The following is a 16,476-nucleotide window of genomic DNA, read 5'->3' on the forward strand; positions in this document are numbered from 1 at the left end:
CCTTCCTCTTCTTGTTCAGAGTATCATCTGCACATTTGTATTGGCGATCTAAAGAAAAAAATAGGCTCACAAAAACAAACAAACTCTGTACAGCATCTCTTACACCTGTACACAAAGAAACAAATGCAAAGATTAATTATGAATTTACATGCAGGAATCAACATTCACTTAACGACAATTAGTTTTGACAGAAGATGTCTTAAGCGGAAGAAGATACTATAACAAATATCTCGTTTGCGGCAATCTTTAATATTCATCCGTCTGCAACAAGGAAGGGGTTAGCCAAGTGTTGATTTGATAAATAGCGCCATCTGTTGCTGGCACGCTGCATTGATTTCCGTGATCCATAACTGGGCAGCAGTGAAGGGCTCACACCTGTAAATAAAATGGACTGTCCCAGACCCCTTCACAAGTTCGTACCAAAGATACCAAAATAAATGAAGAAAAAAATTAATTAAAAATCAATGATGTAGTTTGGCAAAAAACTGAATAGCTGTAGATATTGAGTATGAATTCCTCTACAAACTGCATTTTGGTTGGAAGATGAAAGCTTATCTGATGGTATTTGAGGGGACTATATTTCATTGGGTACGTGTACGGAAAATAGGTGATTTTTTGAGTGACAAGAACTCGTAGTCTGGCTTTCCGGACCCCTGGACAGGATTAGAGCAGAATAACCCACCCTGGAAATCTGATGGATGAAAGGTAATATCTCACTTATTCAGGTTAGTGAAGATCAAACACCTCATTTCTCCCAGCTATTTTACAGAATTTTTTGAAATTTGAATTTTAACACACGTCTCTATGGGGAATTATTAACCCGTGTGAGCCCTATAGAGAATGCACGCAATACATGCAAGTCTATGGGAAGTATTCATCCCATACAAGCTCTGCTGGTTAATGTTGATCTTGCATTGTGTCAGATCTCTCTTCCTCCCTCCCCCTTCTCCTCCCTACTCCCCCCCTCCCTCTACCTCTCTCCTCTACTCCCCCCCCCCCAACTCTATCTTGCTACAATTTCTTTTTTTAATATTATGTTCTTGTGGTACGGTACTAGATCGTAGTAAATAGCAGTCATCAGTATCACACAACTTTGAATGACTTCTTGTATTGTATCAGATCTCTTCCTCCCTCCCCCTTCTGCTCCCTACCCCCCCCCCCCTCTTTCTCTACCTCTCTCCTCTACTCCTCCTCCCCCCCCCCACTCTCCCTAGCTACAATTTCTTTTCTTAATATCATGTTCTTGTGGTACTAGATCTTGGTAAATAGCAGTCATCAGTATCACAACTTTGAATGACTGTGTTAATCGATCTTGTAGTGTGTATCTTGTATTGTGTCAGATCTCTTCCTCCCTCCCCCTTCTGCTCCCTACCCCCCCCCCTCTTTCTCTACCTTTCTCCTCTACTCCTCCCCCCCCCTCACTCTCCCTTGCTACAATTTCTTTTCTTAATATTATGTTCTTGTGGTACTAGATCTTAGTAAATAGCAGTCATCAGTATCAAAACTTTGAATGACTGTGTTAATCGATCTTGTAGTGTGTATCTTGTATTGTATCAGATCTCTTCCTTCCTCCCCTTCCCCTCCCTACCCCCCCTCTCTCTACCTCTCTCCTCTACTCCCCCCTCCTCCCCTCCCCAACTCTGCCTTGCTACTATTTCTTTTCTTAATATTATCTTCTTGTCACTAGATCTTAGTACATAGCAGTCAGTCATCAGTATCACACAACTTTGAATGACTGTGTTATTTTAATGTATTTCTTTGTTTTGGCTACCACTGAAACAGCTCAAAATACATAAAGTTAGTCTGTTTGACAAAACAAAGTCTTATCAAGTACTTTGTAGGCTATAAGGTGATGATGACACCCCCACAATCAAGGACAACTGCCTGGATCTATGTATTGATCTTATGAAGAACTGATCAAAACTGCAAGATTTATTAAAAAAAAACTCTAAAGGGCATGATTTTCTAAAAGTGTCCCTTTGAGAAGCTTTATCATCCTTGAAAGTGCAATTTCTCATATGATGTAGGGGCAAATATCATAAAAAACACATTTATGATGTTTAAAAGTCAAATTAGAAATATGACCTCCACTATAGGGCTCACACCTGTAAATAAAATGGACTGTCCCAGACCCCTTCACAAGTTCGTACCAAAGATACCAAAATAAATGAAGAAAAAAATTAATTAAAAATCAATGATGTAGTTTGGCAAAAAACTGAATAGCTGTAGATATTGAGTATGAATTCCTCTACAAACTGCATTTTGGTTGGAAGATGAAAGCTTATCTGATGGTATTTGAGGGGACTATATTTCATTGGGTACGTGTACGGAAAATAGGTGATTTTTTGAGTGACAAGAACTCGTAGTCTGGCTTTCCGGACCCCTGGACAGGATTAGAGCAGAATAACCCACCCTGGAAATCTGATGGATGAAAGGTAATATCTCACTTATTCAGGTTAGTGAAGATCAAACACCTCATTTCTCCCAGCTATTTTACAGAATTTTTTGAAATTTGAATTTTAACACACGTCTCTATGGGGAATTATTCAGGGCTCACACGGGTAAATAATTCCCCATAGAGACGTGTGTTAAAATTCAAATTTCAAAAAATTCTGTAAAAAAGCTGGGAGAAATGAGGTGTTTCATCTTCGCTAACCTGAATAAGTGAGATATACCCTTTCATCCATCAAATTTCCAGGGTGGGTTCTTCTGCTCTAATTCTGTCCAAGGGTCCGCAAAGCCAGACTACGAGTTCTTGTCACTCAAAAAATCACCTATTTTCCGTACACGTACCCAATGAAATATAGTCCCCTCAAATTCCATCAGAGAAGCTTTCATCTTCCAACCAAAATGCAGTTTGTAGAGGAATTCATACTCAATGTCTACAGCTATTCAGTTTTTTTTTTTTTTTTGCCAAACTACATTATTGATTTTTAATTAATTTTTTTCTTCATTTATTTTGGTATCTTTCGTACGACTTTGTGAAGGGGTCTGAGACAGTCCATTTTATTTACATGTGTGAGCCCTGTACGTACAATCAATGGGTCGCCATGAAAGATGGTAGACGCAAGGTGGCGACTGCAATCATCGTACCTTACAACAACAACTGGTTTGCGTGTGTAAAAGGAGCCCATCAGGATATACCAAAGAGTGGTAAATATGTTTAATCAGTTCACTCCTATTACACTGCTGTATGTAAAATCATAGTGTTTTACGGGGCACCACTTCTATGGTCTGCCATACAATTTTTCACTATAATGAACTCAACTTTACATTTGCTATGCTATAATTTGGTGAGCTTAAATAATTTTATGCAATACATAGTTACATAATTACATTAATTATTACCGAATTGAATAGCGAAGTGGGATGAGATAATAACTACATAAAATACTGTCTCAGTCATGTATGTAAAAGGCAGAATAATTACAGTTTTTTAATTTGATTTACTGCGTAGTCATCTTTAAAATCTGACACTTAATGGTACGACAATATGACGTTGCATCCGTAAAATGAATAGCAAGCTAAGTGCAATCTACTGTTCACATCTTCACGTATATTCTAACCATTAAAACAATCGTCAGACCAAGTGGTAATAATGACTATTATGTCAACTGGCGGTGAATTAAAGACAACACGGGCCGAATCCTCAATCTCTCTCTTTGCTGATTGTGATTTGATTACGAAGAATGAGAATATGACTTAGTCAAAGTCATTACGTCAGTTGACAAAGAGGCATTATGAGGAATCTGATCTTCCACTCCAAATTATTTCTGCATCCCTGCTAGAAGAGGTCTAGCTTGGCATCCGACTCCGCGCTGTTCTCCTCAATGTACTTCATAATGTCATCCTCCGCCATTAAATTGGTCCCAGCATCGGATTGGTCTAGCGCCTCCAACGACTGCTTCGTGTCAGCGCCCGGCCTGGGAGCGACGACGGGTTTCTTCGCCGTTGCGGGTCGCGGCTTTACTTCGGGTTTCGTCACCGTCGCGGCGCCCGACGGCTTCGGGGAGACGACCGGCTTGGTGCTGATCGTTAGCAGCTTATCTAAGTCTTCATCAACGCTATTAGAAAGAAGAAGGGAGAGTCAAATCGTTAAAAACATTTTTTTTTTCTTCTTCAATTTTTGGCCATCACAGGGGTTATTCATTTAACCCTTTCTTCAGAATTTGCGGCAGGAACTAAGTCTGTCGAATCGTTTGGCAATGCACATTGCAATGCCGGGAATTTGTAATGCGTTATTAAGTCAAAGTGGAAACAGAGCTTATAGCTATTTGGGGCGCTGTGGCATAGTGGATAAGACTCCCGACTCCCAATCGGAGGACCCGAGTTCGATTCCCGCCCAGTGCTTATGTCCTTGGACAAGATGTTTTTACCCACAATGTCCCTCTCGACTTAGGTGTATAAATGGGTACCTGGCAACGCTAGGGTAATAATAATGGCAGGGCCCTCTGGCCACACTAAAGAGGCTACCTTGGATAAATACATTAATTGTAGTAGTAATAATAATAATAATAATAATAATAATAATAATAATAATAATAATAATAATAATAATGATAATAATAGTAATAATAATAATAATAATAATAATAATTATTATTATTATTATTATTATCATTACATAGAAGGATGTACTGGTACTTTCGTCAACAAGTTTTCAGGTTGAATCAAGTAATACAATGTAGGCCCTATTTAGCGGGAATTGATCGCCATTTATCACAAAGACTTGTGAAAATGTACTCATAATAACAGAATCACTGGTAAGAACCTTTGGACATTCATATCCCCCAGATATATATATATATATAAGTAATCATACTTATATATAAGTATTATTACTTTCTTCATCCTCTCCTTCTTCTTCTTATTATTATTGTTATTATTACTATTATTATCATTATTATTATCATTACTATCACTACTACTGCTACTGCTTCTGCTACTACAACTACTATTATTATTGTTATTATTAGGTGATCCGAGTATCCTCTCGGATCACCTTCTGTATCTGTACGGATTCTTTGTTGGGTCTTCTTCTTCTTCTTTCTTTATTTCTGGACAAAATTTGTGTATCGATTAGCTCAGAAAGTGTTCTTCCTATCAATTTCAAATTTATACCATATATGTATCATGTCCCAAAGACGACGGGTCTAATAAAATCATAGTGATCAGTCGACCGTGACGTCACTATGACGTCATTATATGAAAACACATTCTCAATCATATCTCATTAATGGAATGGAGTTTTTCAATGAAATTTACGTCAACTATATTTCAAGTTATGCGCATTCTACTCATATTCTAAAAATTCATATTTTCTCTTAAAACGTGCGCGTACGCGCGCGTTGAAATATTTGTATGCTCAAATCGAGCTCAAATTTTTTTTGCACACGTTTCAGACCATTTGGAGCATTTTTTGAAAAATTGAAAAAATCGGACGGACGCGTACGCGCGCGCGCATATACGCACACACAGCTCATATGCAATAACAATTTCACGTTTTTTCACTTTGATGGGATGTCTGAAATGTCAAGGAATATTTCTACCAAGTTTCAAGTCAATCCGACTCAAAATGACGTCATACGGGCCCGTCAAAGTTGAAATTCCGCGCGCGCGTCAATGGCGATATACAGTACAACAATGCCAAAAAACCGCCAATTTTAAATCCGATTTTACTCGTCAGGATGGACGGTGACCCCCAATTTTCTTTACATATTCTGAAAGCTGATGAGTTGTACATGTCATTTCATCGGTTGGCAATGCTGGAAAAATGATGAAAAGATATCAAATTTCTTAATAAATCAAAACAAGTAAATTTTCAAAATGACGTCATCAAATTTCAAGTTTACTCGAGCGTATCTCACTTATCCTTAGTCAATTTTCACCCAGATTTCAGTATGCTGTAGCTTATTTAATACTCTATCAGTTTTAATCAATCCAAAATTTCGCTGGATGAAGTCTTCACCTCGTAAAAATAGATTGAAGGTACCCTCGTCAAATTTGATCCATTTGCGAGTTATCTCTATAGGAGTGCAGTTTTTCTTGAAATGAAAATCAACATGACTGTCTTTATCGAACACTATCTAACTTATCCTACGGTGAATTTCTCCCAGATTTTAATGTGTTAGCTGAGACTTTGCGCTATCGGTAATGTGTCCTCCGTTTTTTTTTTTTCATACGACGTCGAAATCACGTCGAAAAACTTCGCTTAAATTAAAGCTTAGCTTCGATGTATTTTCATATTTCTTTCTTTTTGCACATTTCTTTGCAATAACACATGAAAGACATTCCCTAGTACCCCCATATTTTGAACATGTTTAGTTCATGTGACGTACATTATTTTATAAGGTCACAACTACTTGATCGAACACCATCTTGGGTAGGTAAATTAGGGTCAAAGGTCATAAATTTATCATCCTGTATCTTGGTGAATACATGTCCTATCTTTCCAATATTTCGCACACACAAAGACCACGTTACCAAGATCATTTCACAAAATAACCAGTTTTTTCTTAGATGCCATTTTAGCTGTGCAAAGTGGGGTCAATGGTCAAATATACTTCATTATGTATCTTCGTTATAGTGTATACCGACTTTGGTACCAAAGATGGCAGACCTGACTCTCTTTTCTGAATGAGAATCCAAATATCACATGGCCAATGTCCATAACCACAGATGAAACCTTTACGGTCATGCCTATTGGGATCAGGACTCAAATCATTGATTTTCGAAAAGAGTACTAGCTCACTTACCCTTCGGTGAATTTCTCCCAGATTTTAACATGTTGTAGCTGAGACTTTGCGCTATCGTACGTGTCCCCTTTGTTTTTCATACGGTGTCTGGATCACGTCCAAAAACGTGGTTAAAATTAAAAGTTATCTTCGATGTATTTTCATATTTCTTTCTTTCTCCAATTTTCTTTCCAATAACTCAGGAAGAATAGCCCCTATCACCCCCATATTTTGCACATGTTTAGTTCATGGTATGTACATTATTTCATAAAATAACAACTACTTGATCAGACACCGTCTTGACATGTAAATAAGGGTCAAAGATCATAAATGTTTCATCCTGTATTTTAGTCAATACATGTCCTATCTCTCCCATATGTTGCACACGCAAAGACCATGTCACATCGATCATTTCACAAAGTAATCACTTTTTGTTCAGATGCCATCTTGGCTGTGCAAAGTGGGCTCAATGATCAAATATACTTCATTCTATATCCTCGTTATAGTGTGACCGAAATTTGGTACCAAAGATGGCAGACCTGACTCTCTTTTCTAAATGAGAATTAAAACATCACACGGTCAATGTCATTAAAGACAGATGAAACCTGTGTGGTCATGCCTATTGCGATCAGGACTCGAATCATCGATTAAAAAAAAATCGGATCACCTAATTTGTCAGTGTTGACAAATTCCAAGTCTAGTTAGGTGATCCGAGTATCCTCTCGGATCACCTTCTGTATCTGTACTGATTCTTTATTAGGTGATCCGAGTATCCTCTCGGATCACCTTCTGTATCTGTACGGATTCTTTATTCTTCTTCTTTATTTCTGGACAAAATTTGTGTATCGGTTAGCTCAGAAAGTCCTCTTCCTATCAATGTCAAAATCATACCATATATGTATCGTGTCCCAAAGACGACCCATCAAGTAAAATCACAGTGATCAGTCGACCGTGACGTCACTATGACGTCATTATATGAAAACACATTCTCAATTATATCTCAATTATGGAATGGAATTTTTCAATGAAATTTACGTCACATATAGTTCAAGTCAACGTGATTCTACTCATGTTTTCAAAATTCATCTATATACTTCAAACGTGCGCGTACGCGCGCGTTGAAATATTTGTATGCTCAAATCGAGCTCAAAATTTTTTTGCACACGTTTCAGACCATTTGGAGCATTTTTTGAAAAATTGAAAAAATCGGACGGACGCGTACGCGCGCGCACATATACGCACGCACAGCTCATATGCAATGAAAATTTCCCGTTTTTTCACTTTGATCGGATGTCTGAAATGTCAAGGAATATTTCTACCAAGTTTCAAGTCAATCCAACTCAATATGACGTCATACGGGTCCGTCAAAGTTGAAATTCCGCGCGCGCGTCAATGGCGATATACAGTGCAACAATGCCAAAAAACTGCCAATTTTAAATCCGATTTTACTCGTCAGGATGGACGGTGACCCCCCATTTTCTTTACATATTCTGAAAGCTGATGGGTTGTACATGTCATTTCATGGGTTGGCAATGCTGGAAAAATGATTAAAAGATATCAAATTTCTTAATAAAGTTAAAAAAGTAAATTTTCAAAATGACGTCATCAAATTTCAAGTTCATTCAAGCATATCTCACTTATTCTTTAGTTGATTTTCGTCCAAATTTCAATATGTTGTAGCTTATTAAATGGTCTTTCAGATATATAATAACAACAATTTGATTGGATGACGGCATCACCTCGTAAAAAGGGATTAAAAGTAACATTGTTAAATTTGACCAGTTTACGTGTTATCTCTATAGGAGTGCAGCTTTTCTCTAAATGAAAACTGACATGACTATCTTTATCGAGCACTAGCTCACTTATGCTTCGGTGAATTTCTCCCATATTTTAGTATGTTGTAGCTGAGACTTTGGGCTATCGTTAGTGTGCTCTTCGTTTTTTCATACGGAGTCGGCATCATGCCCAAAAACTTGGTTGAAATTAAAGCTTATCTTCCATGTATTTTCATATTCCTTTCTTTCTGCAACTTTCTTTGCAATAACTCAAGAAAAACAAGCTCTATCAGCCCAATATTTTGCACATGTTTAGTTTATGTCACGTACATTATTTCATAAAATAACAACTACTTGATCGGGCACCTTCTTCGGTATGTAAATTAGGGTCAAAGGTCAAAAATGTTTCATCCTGTATCTTGGTGAATACATGTCTTATCTTTCCCATATTTTGCATACGTAAAGACCATGTTACAAGAATCATTTCACAAAATAACCACTTTTTGCTCAGACGCCATCTTGTCTGTGCAAAGTAGGGTCAAAGGTCATATGTACTTCTTTCTTTATCTTCATTATGACGTGTTATCTCTATGGGAGGGAATTTTTCTAGATGTGAAAATTGACATTATTGTCTTTATCGACGACTAGCTCATTTACCTTTCGGTGAATTTCTTCCAGCTTTTAGTATGTTGTAGCCAATGTAATACTCTTTAAGTTTTGTTCAATCAAAGTTTTAATCGGATGATGTCTTCACCTCGTGAAAATAGATATAATGTAACCTTGTCAAATTTAACCAGTTTACGTGTTATCTCTATGGGAGGGAATTTTTCTGGAAATGAAAATTGACATGACGGTCTTTATCGAACACTAGCTCACTTACTCTTCTGTGAATTTCTCCCAGATTTTAATATGTTGTAGCTGAGACTTTGCGCTATCGTTTCTTTGCCCACTCTTTTTCATGCGACATCGAAATCACGTCGAAAAACTTCGCAAAAATTAAAGCTTAGCTTCGATGTATTTTCATGTTACTTTCTTTCTGCAACTTTCTTTGCAATAACTCAAGAAAGACATTCCCTATTACCCCCATATTTTGCACATGTTTAGTTCATGTCACGTACATTATTATAAGATACCAACTACTTGATCGAACACCATCTTGGGTAGGTAAATTAGGGTCAAAGGTCATAAATGTTTCATTCTGTATCTCCGTTATAGTGTATACTGAATTTGGTACCAAAGATGGCAGACCTGACTCTCTTTTCTAAATGAGAATTAAAACATCACACGGTCAATGTCATTAAACACAGATGAAACTTGTATGGTCATGCCTATTGCGATCAGGACTCGAATCATCGATTTAAAAAAAATCGGATCACCTAATTTGTCAGTGTTGACAAATTCCAAGTCTAGTTCTTCTTTATTTCTGGACAAAATTTGTGTATCGGTTAGCTCAGAAAGTCCTTTTCCTATCAATGTCAAAATCATACCATATATGTATCGTGTCCCAAAGACGACCCATCAAGTAAAATCATAGTGATCAGTCGACCGTGACGTCACTATGACGTCATTATATGAAAACACATTCTCAATCATATCTCATTAATGGAATGGAATTTTTCAATGAAATTTACGTCACATATAGTTCAAGTCAAGCGCATTCTACTCATATAATCAAAATTCATATTTTCTCTTAAAACGTGCGCGTACGCGCGCGTTGAAATATTTGTATGCTCAAATCGAGCTCAAAATTTTTTTGCACACGTTTCAGACCATTTGGAGCATTTTTTGAAAAATTGAAAAAATCGGACGGACGCGTACGCGCGCGCACATATACGCACGCACAGCTCATATGCAATGAAAATTTCCCGTTTTTTCACTTTGATCGGATGTCTGAAATGTCAAGGAATAGTTCTACCAAGTTTCAAGTCAATCCCACTCAAAATGACGTCATACGGGTCCGTCAAAGTTGAAATTCCGCGCGCGCGTCAATGGCGATATACAGTGCAACAATGCCAAAAAACTGCCAATTTTAAATCCGATTTTACTCGTCAGGATGGACGGTGACCCCCCATTTTCTTTACATATTCTGAAAGCTGATGAGTTGTACATGTCATTTCATGGGTTGGCAATGCTGGAAAAATGATTAAAATATATCAAATTTCTTAATAAAGTTAAAAAAGTAAATTTTCAAAATGACGTCATCAAATTTCAAGTTCATTCAAGCATATCTCACTTATTCTTTAGTTGATTTTCGTCCAAATTTCAATATGTTGTAGCTTATTAAATGGTCTTTCAGATATATAATAACAACAATTTGACTGGATGACGGCATCACCTCGTAAAAAGGGATTTAAAGTAACATTGTTAAATTTGACCAGTTTACGTGTTATCTCTATGGGAGTGCAGTTTTTCTGGAAATGAAAACTGACATGACTATCTTTATCGAGCACTAGCTCACTTATGCTTCGGTGAATTTCTCCCATATTTTAGTATGTTGTAGCTGAGACTTTGGGCTATCGTGAGTGTGCCCTTCGTTTTTTCATACGGAGTCGGCATCATGCCCAAAAACTTGGTTGAAATTAAAGCTTATCTTCCATGTATTTTCATATTCCTTTCTTTCTGCAAATTTCTTTGCAATAACTTAAGAAAAACAAGCTCTATCAGCCCAATATTTTGCACAAGTTTAGTTTATGTCACGTACATTATTTCATAAAATAACAACTACTTGATCGGGCACCTTCTTGGGTATGTAAATTAGGGTCAAAGGTCAAAAATGTTTTATCCTGTATCTTGGTGAATACATGTCGTATCTTTCCCATATTTTGCACACGTAAAGACCATGTTACAAGGATCATTTCACAAAATAACCATTTTTGGCTTAGAGGTCATCTTGTCTGTGCAAAGTGGGGTCAAAGGTCATACGCACTTCTTTCTTTATCTTCGTTATGACGTGTTATCTTTATGGGAGGTAAATTTTTCTAGATGTGAAAATTGACCTGATTGTCTTTATCGACGACTAGCTCACTTACCCTTCGGTGAATTTCTCCCAGATTTTAGTATGTTGTAGCCAATTTAATACTCTTTAAGTTTTGTTAATCAAAGTTTTAATCGGATGATGTCTTCACCTCGTGAAAATGGATATAATGTAACCTTGTCAAATTTAACCAGTTTACGTGTTATCTCTATGGGAGGGAATTTTTCTGGAAATGAAAATTGACATGACGGTCTTTATCGAGCACTAGCTCACTTACTCTTCGGTGAATTTCTCCCAGATTTTAGTATGTTGTAGCTGAGACTCTGAGCTGTCGTCGAGGTCTTCTCTATTTTTTCATACGACGCCGAGATTACGTCAAAAAACTTGGTTGAAATCAAACTTATCTTCGATGTATTGAGATATTTCTTTCTTTCTGCAACTTTCTCTGCAATAACTCAAGAAAAACACCCCCTATCATCCCCATATTTTGCACATGTTTAGTTCATGTCACGTACATTATTTCATAAAATAACAACTACTTGATCAGACGTCATCTTGGGTATGTAAATTAGGGTCAAGGTCATAAATGTATCATCTTGTATCTTGGTGAATACATGTCTTATCTTTTCCATATTTTGCACACGTAAAGACCATGTTACAAGGATCATTTCACAAAATAACCACTTTTTGCTCAGATGCCATCTTGGCTGTGCAAAGTGCGGTCAAAGGTCATATGTACTTCATTTTGTATCTTCGTTATAGTGTATACGGAATTTGGTACCAAAGATGGCAGACCTGACTCCCTTTTCTAAATGAGAATCCAAACATCACACGGCCAATGTTCCTAAACACAGATGAAACCTGTATGGTAATGCCTATATTGGGATCAGAACTCAAATCATTGATTTTCGAAAAGATCGGATCACCTAATTTGTCAGTGTTGACAAATTCCAAGTCTAGTTAGGTGATCCGAGTATCCTCTCGGATCACCTTCTGTTTTTGTACGGATTCTTTCTTCTTCTTTTTCTTATTTCTCCCCAAAAGTTGTGCATCGATTAGCTCAGAAAGTCCTCATCCTATCAATTTCAAACTTATACCATATATGTATCGTCTCCCAAAGACGGCAATCGAAATAAAATCAAAGTGATCAGTCGACCGTGACGTCACTATGACGTCATTATATGAAAACACATTCTCAATCATATCTCATTAATGGAATGGAATTTTTCAATGAAATTTACGTCACATATATTTCAAGTCAAGCGCATTCTACTCATATTCTCAAAATTTATCTATACCTTAAAACGTGCGCGTACGCGCGCGTTGAAATATTTGTATGCTCAAATCGAGCTCAAATTTTTTTTGCACACGTTTCAGACCATTTAGAGCATTTTTGGAAAAATTGAAAAAAATTTTACGGACGCGTACGCGCGCGCGCATATACGCACGCACAGCTCATATGCAATAGAAATTTTCCGTTTTTTCACACTTATCGCCTGCCTGAAATGTCAGGGAATATGTCTACCAAGTTTCAAGTCAATCTGACTCAATATGACGTCATACGGGCCCGTCAAAGTTGAAATTCCGCGCGCGCGTCAATGGCGATATACAGTGCAACAATGCCAAAAAACCGCCAATTTTAAATCCAATTTTACTCGTCAGGATGGACGGTGACCCCCCATTTTCTTTACATATTCTGAAAGCTGATGAGTTGTACATGTCATTTCATGGGTTGGCGATGCAGGAAAAATGATTAAAAGATATCAAATTTCTTAATAAATTAAAAAGAGTAAATTTTCAAAATGACGTCATCAAATTACAAGTTCACTCGAGCGTATCTCACTTATCCTTTGCCCATTTTCACCCAGATTTCAGTATGTTGTAGCTTACTTAATGCTCTTTCATTAATGTAATTACAACATTTTGATTGGATGGCAGCATCACCTCGTAAAAATGGATTGAAAGTAATCTTGTCAAATTTGACCAGTTTACGTGTTATATTAATGGGAGTGCAGTTTTTCTGGAAATGAAAATTGACATGACTATCTTTTTCGAGCACTAGCTCACCTATGCTTCGGTGAATTTCTCTAAGATTTTAATATGTTGTAGCTGAGACTTTGGGCTATCGTTAGTGTGCCCTTCATTTTTTCATACGGTATCTGGATCACGTCCAAAAACTTGGTTGAAATCAAAGCCTATCTTCGATGTATTTTCATATTTCTTTCTTTTTCCAACTTTCTGTGCAATAACTCAAGAAAAACATACTCTATCACCACCATATTTTGCACATGTTTATATCATGTCACGTACATTATTTCATAAAATAACAACTACTTCATCAGACGCCATCTTGGGTATGTAAATTAGGGTCAAAGGTCATAAATGTTTCATCCTGTATCTTGGTGAATACATGTTCTATCTTCCCCATATTTTGCACAAGTAAAGACCGTGTTACAAGGATCATTTCACAAAATAACCACTTTTTGCTCAGATCCTATCTTGTCTGTGCAGATCGGGGTCAAAGGTCATATGTACTTCTTTCTTTATCTTCGTTATGACGTGTTATCTCTATGGGAAGGAATTTTTCTAGATGTGAAAATTGACATGATTGTCTTTATCGAGCACTAGCTCACTTACCCTTCAGTGAATTTCTCCCAGATTTTAATATGTTGTAGTTGAGACTTTGCGCTATCGTACGTGTTCCCTTTGTTTTTCATATGGTGTCGGAATCACGTCCAAAAACGTGGTTGAAATTAATGGTTATCTTCCATGTATTTTCATATTTTTTTCTTTTTCCAATTTTCTTTGCAATAACTCAAGAAAAATAGCCCCTATCAACCAAATATTTTGCACATGTTTAGTTAATGTTACGTACATTATTTCATGAAATAACAACTACTTGATCAGACACCATCTTGGGTATGTAAATTAGGGTCAAAGGTCATAAATGTTTCATCCTGTATCTTGGTGAATACATGTCTTATCTTTCCCATATTTTGCACACGCAAAGACCATGTTACAAGAACCATTTCACAAAATAACCACTTTTTGCTCAGATGCCATCTTGGGGGTGCAAAGTGGGGTCAAAGGTCAAATATATTTCATTCTGCATCTTTGATAGTGTATACGGAATTCGGTACCCAAGATGGCAGGTCTGACTCCTTTTTCAAAATGAGAATCCAAACATCACACGACCAATGTCCCTAATCTCAGGTGAAAACTCGAATCATTGATCTAAAAAAAATCGGATCACCTAATTTGTCAGTCTTGACAAATTCCGAGTCTAGTTAGGTGATCCGAGAATCCTCTCGGATCACCTTCTGTATCTGTACGGATTCTTTGTTGGTTCTTCTTCTTCTTCTTCTTCTTCTTTATTTCTGGACAAAATTTGTGTAGAGGTTAGCTCAGAAAGTCCTCTTCCTATCAATTTCAAAATTATACCATATATGTATCATGTCCCAAAGACGACAGATCTAATGTATAATAGTGATCAGTCGACCGTGACGTCACTGTGACGTCATTATATGAAAACACATTCTCAATCATATCTCACTAATGGAATAGAGTTTTTCAATGAAATTTACGTCACATATATTTCAAGTTATGCGCATTCTACTCATATTCTCAAAATTCATATTTTCTCTTAAAACGTGCGCGTACGCGCGCGTTGAAATATTTGTATGCTCAAATCGAGCTCAAATTTTTTTTGCACACGTTTCAGACCATTTGCAGCATTTTTTGAAAAATTGAAAAAATTGGACGGACGCGTACGCGCGCGCACATATACGCACGTACAGCTCATATGCAACAGAAATTTCCCGATTTTTTTCATTTATCGGATGTCTGAAAAGTCAAGGAACATTTCTAGCAAGTTTCAAGTCAATCCGACTCAATATGACGTCATACGGGACTGTCAAAGTTGAAATTCCGCGCGCGCGTCAATGGCGATATACAGTACAACAATGCCCAAAAACCGCCAATTTTAAATCCGATTTTACTCGTCAGGATGGACGGTGACCCCCCATTTTCTTTACATATTCTGAAAGCTGATGAGTTGTACATGTCAGTTTATGGGTTAGCGATACTGAAAAAGTGATTAAAAGATATCAAATTTCTTAATAAAGTAAAAAAAGTAAATTTTCAAAATGACGTCATCAATTTTCAAGTTTACTTGGGCGTATCTCACTTATCCTCTGCCAATTTTCACTCAGATTTCAGTATGTTGTAGCTTATTAAATGTTCTTTCATTAATGTAATAACAACATTTTGATTGGATGGCGGCATCACCTCGTAAAAATGGATTAAAAGTAATCTTGTCAAATTTGACCAGTTTACGTGTTATCTCTATGGGAGAGCAGTTTTTCTGGCAGTGAAAATTGACATGACTATCTTTTTCGAGCATTAGCTCACTTATGCTTCGGTGAATTTTTCCCAGATTTTAGTATGTTGTAGCTGAGACTTTGGGCTATCGTAAGTGTGCCCTCCATTTTTTCATACGAGGCCGGCATCACGTCGAAAAACTTGGTTGAAAATGGCACGTGGCTTCGATGCAGCGTCATTTTGCTTAATACACAGGGCCTATGGAGCATGAAATAGGTCATTGCATACCGCATCCGACTCGTAATCCTAAGGTCCCTGGTTCGAGCCTCACCCTTGCCAATATTTTTTTATTTTTTTTTCCAAACTCTTTTTTCTTCTTTTTCTATATTTAGTTTTAATCTCCCTTCCTAACTTTATCTTTTTCTGATTTTTTAATGCTTCTCCTTCAAATTTCTATAAAGTAACATAATTTTTTCTTTATTTTTCTTTCTTTCTACTACATTCTGTGCAATAGATGAAGAACAACAATGGTTATCAATCCCATATTTTGCACATGTTTAGTTCATGTCACGTACATTATTTCATAAAATAACAACTTCTTGATCGGACACCATCTTGGGTATGTAAATTAGGGTCAAAGGTCATAAATGTTTCATCCTGTATCTTGGTGAAT

The 16,476-nt window shown here is 36.9% G+C and overlaps 1 protein-coding gene across 1 annotated transcript in view; it reads right to left on the minus strand.

The window, feature by feature from the left end:
* Window positions 1–3,515: 3,515 nt before the first annotated feature.
* Window positions 3,516–16,476, minus strand: part of LOC140240088 (uncharacterized) — a 359,151-nt gene continuing 346,190 nt past the window's right edge. The window contains exon 7 of the mRNA XM_072319894.1: window positions 3,516–4,064. Coding sequence (XP_072175995.1) covers window positions 3,785–4,064 — 280 coding nt within the window. The 3' untranslated portion in view covers window positions 3,516–3,784. The remainder of the gene's footprint in view (window positions 4,065–16,476) is intronic.

This window comes from Diadema setosum, chromosome 16 (genome assembly GCF_964275005.1).
Source record: "Diadema setosum chromosome 16, eeDiaSeto1, whole genome shotgun sequence".
NCBI classification, from domain to species: Eukaryota; Metazoa; Echinodermata; class Echinoidea; order Diadematoida; family Diadematidae; genus Diadema; species Diadema setosum.